Raw genomic sequence first — 14,092 nt, 5'->3', positions numbered from 1 at the left:
CAAAGTGCGTTCATCTCTAGGAGACAGAACTCGTCTTCTTTCTTAGCGTTATAACGGCTGCGTGGTCCCATGGTGTTTATACTTGCGTACTATTGTTTGTACAGATGAACGTGGTACTTTCAGGTGTTTGGAAATTGCTCCCAATGTGAACCAGACTTGTGGAGGACTACAATTATTTTTCTGCAGTCTTGGCTGAGTGGTTGAAAAACGAGTTTTAATGACTCCAATCTACGTGTATGTAAACTTCCGACTTCAAATGTACCTCAATTACCTCGTACCCCTGCACATTGACTTGGTACTGGTACCACTAGTTATCATTACTCATTGTGTATTTATTATTACGTGTTTTACTTTTCTATTATTTATCTATTTTCTTTCTCTCTGCATTGTTGGGAAGGGCCCGTAAGTAAGCACTTCACTGTTAGTTTACACCTGTTGTTTACGAAGCATGAGACAAATAACATTTAATTTGAGAGAGAGACCTTCTCAGAAAAAGCTGTTCTGAAGCTAGCTGAGAGGGTCCTGTCTCCTCTTCTCAGTGCTCAGCTCAGGTCTTCTATAAATAACCAGTTTAGTTCTGCTGTCTCTCAGACGAAAGCATCCCAGCCCCTCTCATTCCCAACTCAACTCTGGGGAGAAGTGTGGAGTTTTGCTAGACAGTGCAGTTAAAGGAGCCCTGTCACTCAAACGGCACAGAGCTCTCTGTTTCTTACCCTCGCTTGGCATATCAAGTGTGTCACCTTTTATTGGGATGGCAGGCGCAGTTCACCCTGTTAAACACTTATCTCTCTGGAAAGCACATCTGAGACAGGTTGCTAATAACCCAGAGCCTATGCAGGAAAGAGCTTTCTGGTTTGACTATTCAGCCTAGATTGATTCATTGGAATTCCCTTGCCTTGTTGTCAGCTCAATTGTCAACACAATTGTCAACTTTGAATGTTGAATATGACGTGAACTTTGTAATAGGTTTTCCCTCTTTATCTCTCCTTATTCTTCCCTCCCGTCTCTCTCTTCCCTCAGGGTGGAACGAGCTCCTGATCGCATCCTTCTCGCACCGTTCCATAGCGGTGAAAGATGGGATCCTCCTGGCCACAGGGCTACACGTCCATCGTAACAGCGCCCACAGTGCTGGAGTAGGAGCCATCTTTGACAGGTAGTCATCATCACCCTGTTGGCACTGCCTTGATACAATCAGCTTTGTGAAATACATTTCTGTTGGTTGCTGTGTTATTCTTTATTACTAAGATTCCACTATTAGGGTAGGCCCTGACCTGTAACGGAGACCTCAGTCAGAGTTTCTGAAGAAATCAATTTATGTGCGTTCCTGATGAAATCATACTCTTTTGACATGTAATCCCACGGCAGACTGTGACAATTCCAAGGCCGATATTTACCTTCTTTTCCATTAATCACATTTGATGCCTGTTGTGTGATCGTTCATTTTTCAGTCACATTTTTATTGACAGATGAATAGAAACGAACAGTATCAAGTATTCCTTCTCAGTGTACACAGACGTTGATCAAGCCATCCAGTGTGAGATCAATCCAACAGATAGTCAGTATTGTAAACTCTAAACCCTGTGGCCCCCTGGCATGCTGAGTCTCTAACTGAAGTGTTTTTTAGAGGGCAATAGCTCTCTCCTTGTCCGCTCTCTCTCTCTCTCTCTCTCTCTCTCTCTCTCTCTCTCTCTCTCTCTCTCTCTCTCTTTCCCACTTATCTCTCCCTGTCCGCTCTCTCTCTCTCTCTCTCTCTCTCTCTCTCTCTCTCTCTCTCTCTCTTTCCCACTTATCTCTCCCTGTCCACTCTCTCTCTCTCTCTCTCTCTCTCTTTCCCACTTATCTCCCCCTGTCTGCTCTCTCTCTCTCTCTCTCTCTCTTTCCCACTTATCTCTCCCTGTCCGCTCTCTCTCTCTCTCTCTCTCTCTCTCTCTCTCTCTTTCCCACTTATCTCTCCCTGTCCGCTCTCTCTCTCTCTCTCTCTGTCTCTGTCTCTCTCTTTCCCACTTCTCTCCCTGTCCTCTCTCTCTCTCTCTCTCTCTCTCTCTCTGTCTCTCTCTTTCCCACTTATCTCTCCCTGTCCGCTCTCTCTCTCTCTCTCTCTCTCTCTCTTTCCCACTTATCTCTCCCAGTCCTCTCTCTCTCTCTCTCTCTCTCTCTCTCTCTCTCTCTCTCTCTTTCCCACTTATCTCTCCCTCCGCTCTCCTTCTCTCATCATTCTCTCTTTCTGTCTCTCTCTTCTCTCTCTCCCCCCTCTCTCTCTTTCTCCATCTCTCTCTCCCTCTATCCCCAGCTGGGAGTCTGTGCTCAGTGATTAGCATACTGCCAGTTCACTACTTCCAAAGGATGGATTACATCTCTGCATTAAGATGACTGATAATGTAGCTCTATATCCTCCTCTCTGAAGAGGGTGGTTAACTTAAGCACTCAATTCTTTTTTTACCCTCATTGTTTCAACGGGCAAATTAAATTAGGATGAGCTGAAATTGACTTTCGTCTCAGAGAGAGAGAGAGCGACAGAGGGAGGGAGGTGGAGAGCGAGAGAGAGACAGGGGGAGGGAGGTGGAGAGCGAGAGAGAGACAGAGGGAGGGAGGTGGAGAGCGAGAGAGACAGAGGGAGGTGGAGAGCGAGAGAGAGACAGAGGGAGGTGGAGAGAGACAGAGACAGAGGGAGGGAGGTGGAGAGCGAGAGAGAGACAGAGGGAAGTGGAGAGAGAGAGAGATAGGGAGGTGGAGAGAGAGAGAGACAGGGAGGTGGAGAGCGAGAGAGAGACAGAGGGAGGTGGAGAGCGAGAGAGAGACAGAGGGAGGTGGAGAGTGAGAGAGAGACAGAGGGAGGTGGAGAGAGAGAGAGACGGGGAGGTGGAGAGAGACAGAGGGAGGTGGAGAGAGAGAGATATAGGGAGGTGGAGAGAGGGAGAGATAGATGGATGTGGACAGAGACAGAGGGAGGTGGAGAGAGACAAAGGGAGGTGGAGAGAGATAGGAGGTGGAGAGAGAGAGGGAGGTGGAGAGAGAGACAGAGAGACAGAGGGAGGTGAAGAGATAGAGAGCGGGCGTGACAGAATCATAGAGGGGTGAGGAGTTTGAGCGGTAGCATTACACTCCCGAAACGCCGCCCCGCCCTTGTGATGTCACACGTTAGTCTGGGATTGTGTTTGTGCCAAGTCGTTCATGGATGTCCTTTTCTCAGCCATGTTCAAAAGCAGCTTGAATTACGTGGTGTAGGCAGGGCTGTGCGATTGTCCGCTGGTTGAACATTCCCTGTGTGTCAGGGCAGTGGGGCCATGTTGTGAATTGATTTGTACTGAGTTTCCATTGAGTTACACCTGTAGATAAAGGAGGGTGTAATGAAGGCTGACCTACGGAGGTGTTGCTGGCTGATGGTCAGATCTCTAAGAGCCTGTCTATGTGTCTCCCTCTCTCCATCCAGAGTGCTCACAGAACTGGTATCCAAGATGAGAGACATGCAGATGGACAAGACAGAGCTGGGTTGCCTTCGGGCTATCGTCCTCTTCAACCCAGGTATCACACACTCCTAACACTCCTTTAATCCAGAACCTTCTATTTAGATTATAACAATACAATAAAGGGCTCTGTTCCTGCTACTCTGACCTCACAAACAATGACTGCCTGTGATACCGGTGAACTTGCATACATGTGAAGCCTTCACACACACACACACACCCCCACCACCACCCCACCAGACCCTTGTTCCTGCCGTGGTTTCTCCCAACTACGAAAGTGCCCACAGTGTGCTCCACTACAGCCCTCTGCTAGCCCTCTGCTCTATGGTACAGGCCAGGGTTATCTTCATTACCATGCTGAGTGCCCGTGCCAGCCCTGCCCCGCTGGCACCAGACGCGCTCCCTGTCTTTAATGAGTCTGTGCCATGGCCCCGGAGACAAAGAGCAGTGTGGGAGCGTGCCACTGGCCCACAGGGGCTCCGGCGGGCCTCATTCTCCCAGGACAGACTGCTCCTCTGTCTTCCAGAGTCACTCTGCTACAGACCTGGCTCTGGAACAGATCACAGTCTACTTTGCCCTAATTAGGAGCAGCTCACGGAGATGGCCTAACAGAGGAAATGCTGGGATTCAGAGAGGCTGAGTCCTTTCCCACACTGAGATGAAAGTATTGCTGTATTTAGGCCTTTTCACTTGCTGGCAATAAATGTTGAATCAGAAGTGTAGCGTTCAGTTGAAGTTTACATACACTTAGGTTGGAGACATTAAAACTCATTTTTCAACCACTCCACACATTTCTTGTTAACAAACTATAGTTTTAGCAAGTCGGTAACGACATCTACTTTATACATGACACAAGTAATTTTTCCAAACAATTGTTTACAGACAGATTATTTCACTTATGATTCACTGTATCACAATTCCAGTGGGTCAGAAGTTAACATACACTAAATTGGCTGTGCCTTTAAACAGTTTGGAAAATTCCAGAAAATTATGTCATGGCTTTAGAAGCTTCTGATAGGCTAATTTACATAATTTTAGTCAATTGGGGGTGTACCTGAGGATGTATTTCAAGGTCTATCTACAAAGTGCCTCTTTGCTTGACATCATGGGAAAATCAAAAGAAATCAGCCAAGACCTCATAAAAACAACTGTAGACTTCCACAAGTCTGGTTCATCATTGGGAGCAATTTCCAAACACCTGAAAGTACCATGTTCATCTGTACAAACAATAGTACGCAAATATAAACACCATGGGACCACGCAGCCGTTATAACGCTCAGGAAGGGGACGCGTTCTGTCTCCTAGAGATGAACGCACTTTGGTGTGAAAAGTGCAAATCAATCCTAGAACAACAGCAAAGGACCTTGTGATCATGCTGGAGGAAACAGGTACAAAAGTATCTATATCCACAGTAAAACGAGTCCTATATTGACATAACCCGAAAGGCCGCTCAGCAAGGAAGAAGCCACTGCTCCAGAACCACCATAAAAAGCCAGACTTTGGTTTGCAACTGCACATGGGGACAAAGATTGTACTTTTTGGAGAAATGTCCTCTGGTCTGATCAAACAAAAATAGAACTGTTTGACCATAATGACCATCGTTGTGTTTGGAAGGAAAATGGGGAGGCTTGCAAGCCGAAGAACACCATCCCAACCGTGAAGCACGGGGGTGGCAGCATCATGTTGTGGGGGTGCTTTGCTGCAGGAGGGACTGGTGCACTTCACAAAATAGATGGCATTTTGAGGCAGGAAAATTATGTGAAAATATTGAAGCAACATCTCAAGACATCAATCGGGAAGTTAAAGCTTTGTCGCAAATGGGTCTTCCAGATGAACAATGACCCCAAGCATACTTCCAAAGTTGTTGCAAAATGGCTTAAGGACAACAAAGTCAAGGTATTGGAGTGGCCATCACAAAGCCCTGACATCAATCCTATAGACATTTTGTGGGCAGAACTGAAAAAGCATGTGCGAGCAAGGAGGCCTACAAACCTGACTCAGTTACAACAGCTCTGTCAGGAGGAATGGGCCAAAATTCACCCAACTTATTGTGGGAAGCTTGTGGAAGGCTACCCGAAACGTTTGACCCAAGTTAAACAATTGAAAGGCAATGCTACCAAATACTAATTGAGTGTATGTAAACTTCTGACCCACTGAGAATGTGATGAAAGAAATTAAAGCTGAAATCATTCTCTCTGCTATTATTTTGACATTTCACATTCTTAAAATAAAGTGATGATCCTAACTGACCTAAAACAGGGACTTTTTACTCGGATTAAATGTCAGGGGTTGTGGAAAACTGAGTTTAAATGTATTTGGCTAAGGTGTATGTAAACTTCCGACTTCAACTGTTCATGCGTTGCCTCATCCAGCCTGTGTTTTGGGGAGAATTACCATGCATATGTACAGTGCCTTGAGAAAGTATTCACACCCCTTGACTTGTTACACATTTTTTGTGTTACAGTCTGAATTTAAAATGCATTAAATTGAAGTCTTGTGTTACTAATCTACACCCAATACTCTATCATGTCAAAGTGGTGTTTTGTTTTTAGAATCTTTTACAAATTAATTAAATATGAAAAGCTGAAATGTCGATAAGTATTCAACCCCTTTGTTACGGCAAGCCTAAATAATTTAAAGAGTAAAAATGTGCTTAACAAATCACATGGACTCATTCTCTGTGCAGTAATAGTGGTTCACATTATTTTTTTATGATTACCCCATCGCTGTACCCCACACATATAATTATCTGTAAGGTCCCTCAGTCAAGTAGTAAATTTTAAGCACAGATTCAACCACAAAGACCAGGGAGGTTTTCCAATGGTTTGCAAAGAAGTTCACAGATTTTGTATTTAAAAAAGCAGACACTGAATATCCCTTTAAGCACGGTGAATTTACTATTTAAACTTTGGATGGTGCATCAATACACCCAGTCACTACAAAGATGCTAACTCAGTTGCAGGGGAGGAAGGAAACCACACAGGGATTTCACCATGAGGCCAAGGTGACTTTAAAAGAGAATTTAATGGCTGTGATATCAGAAAACTGAGGCTAGATCAACATAATTGTATTTACACCACAATACTAACATAAATGACAGAGTGAAAAGTAGGAAGTGTGTATAGAATACAAATATTCCAAAACATGCATCCTGTTTGCAAAAAACACTAAAGTAAGCACTGCAATAAATGTGCCACAGACATTAACTTTTTGTCCTGAATACAAAGCATTATGTTTGAAGCAAATCCAACACAACATGTCACTGAGTACCGCTCTTCATATTTTCAAGCATGGTGGTGGCTGCATCATGTTATGGGTATGCTTGTCATTGCCAAGGACTAGGGAGTTTTTTGAATAAAAAGAAACTGAATAGCGCTAAGCACAGGCAAAATCTTAGACGAAAACTTGGTTCAGTCTGCTTTCCAACAGACACTGGGTGACAAATTCACCTTTCAACAGGACAATAACCTAAAATACAGGCCAAATATACACTGGAGTTGCTTACCGAGACGACATTGAATGTTCCTGAGTGGCCTAGTTGCAGTTTTGACTCAGGATCGGTGGGTCCCCCACGGGACGGTTGAGCTAACGTAGGCTAATGCGATTAGCATGAGGTTGTAAGTAGCAACAACATTTCCTAGGACATAGACATCTGATATTAGCAGAAAGCTTAAATTCTTGTTAATCTAACTGCGCTGTCCAATTCACAGTAGCTATTACAGTGAAATAATACCATGTTATTGTTTGAGGAGAGTGCACAGTTATGAACTTGAAAAGTTATTAATAAACCAATTAGGCACATTTGGGCAGTCTTAATACAACATTTTGAACAGAAATACAATGGTTCATTGGATCAGTCTAAATATTTGCACATACACTGCTGCCATCTAGTGGCCAACATCTAGATTGTGCCTGGGCTGCAATAATACATTATGGCCTTTCTCTTGCATTTAAAAGATGATGGTACAACACAAGCATTTCGCTACACTTGCATTAACATCTGCTAACCATGTGTATGTGACAAATAAAATTTGATTTGATTTGATACAACAACAACAACAAAAACGCATGTTTTTTTCTTTGTATTATCTTTTACCAGATCTAATGTGTTATATTCTTATACATTCAGTTCCCATTTCCACAAACTTCAGTGTTTCCTTTCAAATGGTATCAAGTACATGCATATCCTTTACTGTAGACTGTAAACTCTCCTTCCAGACTCACAAAAAAACATTTCCAATCCAAAGTTAAATCTAGAATTGGCTTCCTATTTCACAACTAAGCATCCTTCACTCATGCTGCCAAACATACCCTCGTAAAACTGACCATCTTACGATCCTCGACTTTGGCGATGTCATTTACAAAATAGCCTCCAATACCCTACTCAACAAATTGGATGCAGTCTATCACAGTGCCATCCGTTTTGTCACCAAAGCCCCATATACTACCCACCACTGCGACCTGTACGCTCTCGTTGGCTGGCCCTCGCTTCAAACTCGTCGCCAAACCAACTGGCTCCAGGTCATCTACAAGTCTCTGCTAGGTAAAGACCCACCTTATCTCAGCTCACTGGTCACCATAGCAGCAACCACCCGTAGCACACGTTCCAGCAGGTATATCTCACTTGTCACCCCCAAAGCCAATTCCTCTTTGGCCACCTCTCCTTCCAGTTCTCTGCTGCCAATGACTGGAACGACATACAAAAATCTCTGAAACTGGAAACACTTATCTCACTCACTAGCTTTAAGCATCAGCTGTCAGAGCAGCTCACAGATCACTGCACCTGTACATAGGCCATCTATAAATAGCTCTAACAACTACCTCTTCCCCTACTGTATTTATTTATTTTGCTCCTTTGCACCCCAGTATTTCTACTTTGTACACTCATCTACAGTCAAATCTACCATTCCAGTGTTTTACTTGCTAAATTGTATTTACTTTGCCACCATGGCCTTTTTTTTCCTTTACCTCCCTTATCTCACCTCATTTGCTCACATTGTATATAGACTTATTTTTCTACTGTATTATTGACTGTATGTTTGTTTTGCTCCATGTGTAACTCTGTGTTGTTATATGTTTCGAACTGCTTTGCTTTATCTTGGCCAGGTCGCAGTTGTAAATGAGAGCTTGTTCTAAACTTGCCTACCTGGTTAAATAAAGGTGAAATAAAAAAATAAACTAAAAATATCCGTGCCTCAGGTCCTGAGCTACAGGCAGTTAGATTTGGGTATGTCATTTAAAAAAAGGGGCGATTTTATGAGATTTTAAGATGCACTCCAGGATCTTAAGCACAACAATGTTGTAACATATATTACGAATTGGATTTGCAACATATACAAATATATATATATTTAAGATGACGTAGTACACAATTTAATGACATAGTACACAACAAAATGGGGACCACTTTTGGCTCATGAGCATCACTTTCAAAACTACTGGCTAAAATTATCTAAAAGTTTGAGAGTGCATCTTTAAATCAGCTTAAAGATCTATGGCAAGACTTGAAAATGTGTGTTGAGCATTGATCAGCAAAAAACTTGAGAGAGCTTGAAGAATTAAATAAATATATATTGTACTATCAAGGTGTGCGAAACTCAGATACTCCCAGCTGTAATGTCTGTCAAAGAGGATTCTAACATATATTAATGTGGGAAAAGTTAAGGCGTGTGAATGCGTTCTAAAGGCACCGTATAGGAGACCCAGACCAGTAGGGCAGCTCACATGTCATTTGTCTTAAAGCCTTCTGATGACAGCATGCAGGTGTTAACCTTCAGGGGCAGCCAGGCTGTACATACATTCGTACCTGGTATCCTGTGACTGTTGTGCCTAGTTGTCTGATGCAGTGCGTGTCTGTGTGTGTCTCTACTCAGACTCTAAAGGCCTGTCTAACCCAGGTGAGGTGGAGGCTTTGAGAGAGAAGGTCTACGCCTCTCTGGAGGCCTACTGCAAACAGAAATACCCAGATCAGCCTGGCAGGTACGAATACACGTACCTCCCACTTTCTTTATATCTCCTCTTTTCTCGCTCTTCCTCCACTCGTCTGTCAGTGTGTTTGGCAGAAAGTGCTTTATGTTTATATTGTACATGTACGATTATGTCATGGGCAACCCTGTCATGACTTACTGTACATCAACATTTGAGACAACATCTTGTCTAAATCCATGTCTTATTTTCTGTCACGCTAATCACTGCTTTGTGTCTTTGATTGGGTTAGGTTTGCCAAGCTGTTGCTACGGTTACCAGCCCTGCGCTCCATTGGTCTGAAGTGTCTGGAGCACCTGTTCTTCTTCAAGCTCATCGGGGACACGCCCATCGACACCTTCCTCATGGAGATGCTAGAGGCGCCCCACCAAATGACATAACTGCAGGCGGTGCGTCATCCGTGTTCCCCCCCGCCCCCTCCACCCCTAACCCGCTGGACAGCGAGAGTGGTCCTGCAAACCGTTCCCCCTTGAGAGACTGATGTGTCTCCTCCCTTTCTATCCTCTTTGATGTGTTTCAAAAAACAAGTTCAATGTATATGGGTCTGTTTTATATATTGTACAAATATATAAATATAAATATATATATATATAACTCATGAGAGACAACAATGGACTGGAGATGAAACGGACCGAGGAGAAAATAAGTGTTTGAAGCCATTGTTTTGTAAGGTGAAACAACAGCAGAGTAGACCAGGTGTAACATGTAGCTGTCTGCAGGTGTATCTTTAACTGTTCCGTCATTGGATGCACAGCAGCGTAGTAATTGGGACAATCGTGTTTTGAACTTGTTGAAGAGAGGCGGGGCTGCATGGGCTGTCCCTGGCTCTGATTGGAGCCGTCTCACTTTTAGAACTAACTTAATGTTCTGTGTTCAGGGGGGAGGAGCCAGGCCCGGTCTTGTCTGGTCCAATCCGGTCAAGTCTTGTCCGATACAGTCCGGACTGGTCCGGTTGGGTCAGTTTTGAGGTGTATTGTAGAAAAGGACTCAGAGGTGAGAACATGTAGATGAACGGTGCTCCACTCAGGTCTCTGAACCCAAACTCGGCCGTTTCTCCACATCTCCTTTTTCTATTAGCACTGTTTGAACATGAGAGGGGAGACGCTACATTGCTACATCGGTCCAGTGTTCAGAGGCTCATATAGCTTCAGAGACTGATTGGAGTGAAAGCCTGCAGTGTGGCCTCTTAGGACCAGAGCTGATGACCTCCATGTGGCGTGACTGTCTGCACAGAGAAGCTTCTCTCTGGAACTACTCATTCTGGTGTACTGGACTGACGTTAGGCACAGTGTGTATCTGGAGTCTCCCTGACATAGGCCCTATAACTACATGTCATTACTGTGTGATCTGGAAGGTTGCCACCGGAAAGAAAGCAAACAGATATATGTTTTCGTACTTCAATTATTTGTCCTGTTTCCTGTCTGAGTTAAGGTGACCACAAAATGAAGAAGAAATAGACAGATGATTTGACTGAACTGTACTGTAAGGAAATAGTGTCCGCTGATCTGAACTAAGTGCTTTTTATAGTGATGCCATGTCTTTGTCATGTCTCCCTCCACCTCTGAGACCTTTTGTTCCACTCTTCTGTGAATTTCAACACACCATGATTGACCTTCACACAGCAACCAAGCCTGCTGCTCCTCACAGTGTAACCTAGCTTTAGAAGGTCTTTGACCTGTACTGGACATTACAACCACACACACAGTGTTGATGGTATATGTTTAATTATTAATTTGCAAAACAATTTGAAATTACCTGTTTTCACCCTGCCCCCTGCTCTGCTTCAATGCAGTCATGTTTATGGCTAGATGTGCTCTAATTGCTTGGCACTTAACCTCAGTATTGTGGAGCTCATGATGCTCCATTGCAAGCTCACCTCTGGGGCAGCCAGATCAGGCGGAGGCCCAGGCCATCCATCCACTCTGACTGGAGGATGTGTGCCTGCTGAAGAGACAGAGACTGTTGACTACTCTGCTGCCCAGCCTCCCCTCACCCTCAGAGGGATCCATAGCCTGCACTTCTGTGGACAACACAGTTTCATTTAAGTCAAATTAAAATGTTAAATATGTAACGTTATGTATAAATCTGCTATATGCCCATATTGTGCTTTTTTTCTTTCTATGCTACAGCTGCTGCATAACTATGGATCTAGTGTTTCTTTTCTCCAAAGATTGTCCATGGAGTGGTTTCGTTGTTATTCTAAAAGGGTGGTTAAACCCTGTCCTGGAGGACAGCAGACTGCTTTGGATTTCAATCAACTTTATCAGAGATCCAGGAGCGAGTTTGGCAGTCCACATTATGATAGCAGACTAGGGAGAGCCACAGAGAAATAGAATAGAACATTTGCTTTGCGATAGAGTTTGACCAGCGAGAATAGAGAATTTGGTGACTATGGGAGAGCTGTGACTTCCCCCTAGTGGAAGAGATGCAGCACTGCAACATTACTTGAATTTTGTACAAGTATTTAACCAGAAATGGCACTTTTTCATGACATTATCAATGTTCATTTTTGTCTTTGGTCAGTCAAAACCTCAACGTGTTTGCTCACAGAAAGATTGAATGAATAACAATAACCTCAGCAGGATTGATTGACACATCCTTAGTTCAAATCTAGCTTGTGTATTTTAGTGCGGTGATTGCATTTTCATTAGGTCATATTTTAAACTATTTAGGAGAATAAGATTTGTGTTTAGGCCAATTCTGTCTAAACAATATTTTTAATCGAGGCTAATTGTAATTGTCAAAAAAACAAATGAATTGGCTCATTGTTCAAATGATACCAATTTAAGCACTAATACAAGTAATTCTCTGGAACATGAGTAGGTCAAATCAAACATTTCAGAAAAAGAACCACATGCTTTTTAGATGTACACCTGCTCACTTGTGTCTGATGTCTCCTATTCTCTGCTTGATCAGGTTAATGTGATTCAAGACCCCAGGTGTATACTGTACGTTAAAGCCATACGCAGATGTGCAAGCTCGCTCACTCCTGCAGGGATTGGACAGAGAAGGGTCCTCTGGACGGATACAGAAATGATTAGATAGAATGAATAGCTACGGAAAATGCTTTATATACCATAAAGCTATATTTTGTCTATATGTGTACATATTTATAAATATCTCTAAATCCGTTCTGTGTTTCCAGATAATTTAGAGCAACAGGGAGACAAGTAGTTCAGTTAAAACTATCTGAGCCAGGCCTGATTCCAGTGTTATACTCAATAGTTTCTTGGTGTTTGTCAAACAATGTCATGTACTTTTTTACATTGACCTCGATTCTCTAAAAGCAAGTCTTCAATCAACCAGCATAATACAAGGACCGCAAAGCCCTAACCCTCACCAGCTAACAGCGGTTCTATATGGGACCTGAAAACAGCAACAACAAAAGACATGAAGCCCTCCAAAATCTATTTATTGCTTAGCAACTTGTATGTTCAACGTTATCAGGAAACACTGAGCTCGTGACACAATCACAGATTTCTTTGTCGAATTCAGCAAAATGTCAAGAAAGAAAATAACCTTCTTGACATGTATTTTTGTACAAAGGTCATTTTATCCCTTGCTTATGTACTCTGTACCTGCCATTTTCCTCCTGTGGGCTGTTGTATACATTGTTTGTGTAAATGTTGATTTAAAATGGGGAAGGAAAAAGGTGAGAAGAGGGGTTGCAGTGACACCCTGGTAACTGTCGCCTATACTTTGCCTTTTCGGGCCTATCGATACAAGATGAGATTGTCCTCTCATTACATTTTTGTCTATTTTTAACAAGTTGGAAAACGTCATCTGTTCTTTGTGGGTTGTTCTCCGATATTCTATCTTTCATGGAAAGACAAAAAGATTATTAAAAAAATCTCAAAGTAAATGTTGTTGATGCTCCTTTTATCTTTGTGCTGTTATGTGTTGTCCTCTCCCCTAATAAAATTACATTTAAAGAGGACTGCCTGAAAACAGCATGAGAGACATCGATCCGAGTCAGAAACAGTTATTCAAAATTGACCAGTTTAAATAGGATAATTGGTCATAAAGTGAGTCTCGTCGAAGTTTCGAACATCCCTGAAGGTTGGGTTTTGATTTGATTATGTCCATTTTCCTACTAACATGGGTTGAACTTAAAACATCCTTCGCAAAATAGTCAACATTCCGCGTCTGTCTCAAGGGGGTAAAACATCATTAACCAAACGCGGAATCGGCTAGGAAACACCTCCAAGAATGAAATCTCGTTTTCAAATGATCAACAGAACACATGCCAATTGGCATGTTCAGTGGCTCTAACGGCGTCGCGCAGTTATAACGACTTTGTTTATAAAGTGCCACCGATCACCACATTTAACATCTTAAAAAATGCTCTTTATTAATTCACAAGGTATAGCTGTCAAATGCAAATTCACAAAATCCAGATTGACTAAATGCAGACACAGAATTTCATGCAGTCCTTGATACCACTGCAGTGCAATGAACATCCAGAAGGGAGAGCAGGAAAACAAGTCCATGTTGTGTATTGAACTACTAGCTATCAAGACAGTTAAACAAGAACGATACAGAAAGACAGCCAAAAATATTGCTCGTCTTAACAACGCATATGTTGATGTAGCAATATGTACAGAATGTGGAGCACAAAAATACTTGCATTTGGTCACTGTGCT

The 14,092-nt window shown here is 42.9% G+C and overlaps 1 protein-coding gene across 6 annotated transcripts in view; it reads left to right on the top strand.

Moving 5' to 3' along the window:
• Positions 1-13,311, top strand: part of LOC135517922 (retinoic acid receptor RXR-alpha-A) — a 176,580-nt gene extending 163,269 nt beyond the window's left edge. For all 6 annotated transcript variants that reach the window (XM_064942646.1, XM_064942645.1, XM_064942644.1 and 3 more), the window contains exons 8-11: positions 1,021-1,153; positions 3,431-3,522; positions 9,338-9,443; positions 9,682-13,311. In XM_064942646.1, coding sequence (XP_064798718.1) covers positions 1,021-1,153; positions 3,431-3,522; positions 9,338-9,443; positions 9,682-9,829 — 479 coding nt within the window. In that variant the 3' untranslated portion in view covers positions 9,830-13,311. The remainder of the gene's footprint in view (positions 1-1,020; positions 1,154-3,430; positions 3,523-9,337; positions 9,444-9,681) is intronic.
• The last annotated feature ends 781 nt before the right edge of the window (positions 13,312-14,092 follow it).

Source organism: Oncorhynchus masou, chromosome 28 (assembly GCF_036934945.1).
Source record: "Oncorhynchus masou masou isolate Uvic2021 chromosome 28, UVic_Omas_1.1, whole genome shotgun sequence".
Taxonomy (NCBI): domain Eukaryota; kingdom Metazoa; phylum Chordata; class Actinopteri; order Salmoniformes; family Salmonidae; genus Oncorhynchus; species Oncorhynchus masou.
This window is presented reverse-complemented; position numbering and strand designations above follow the sequence as displayed.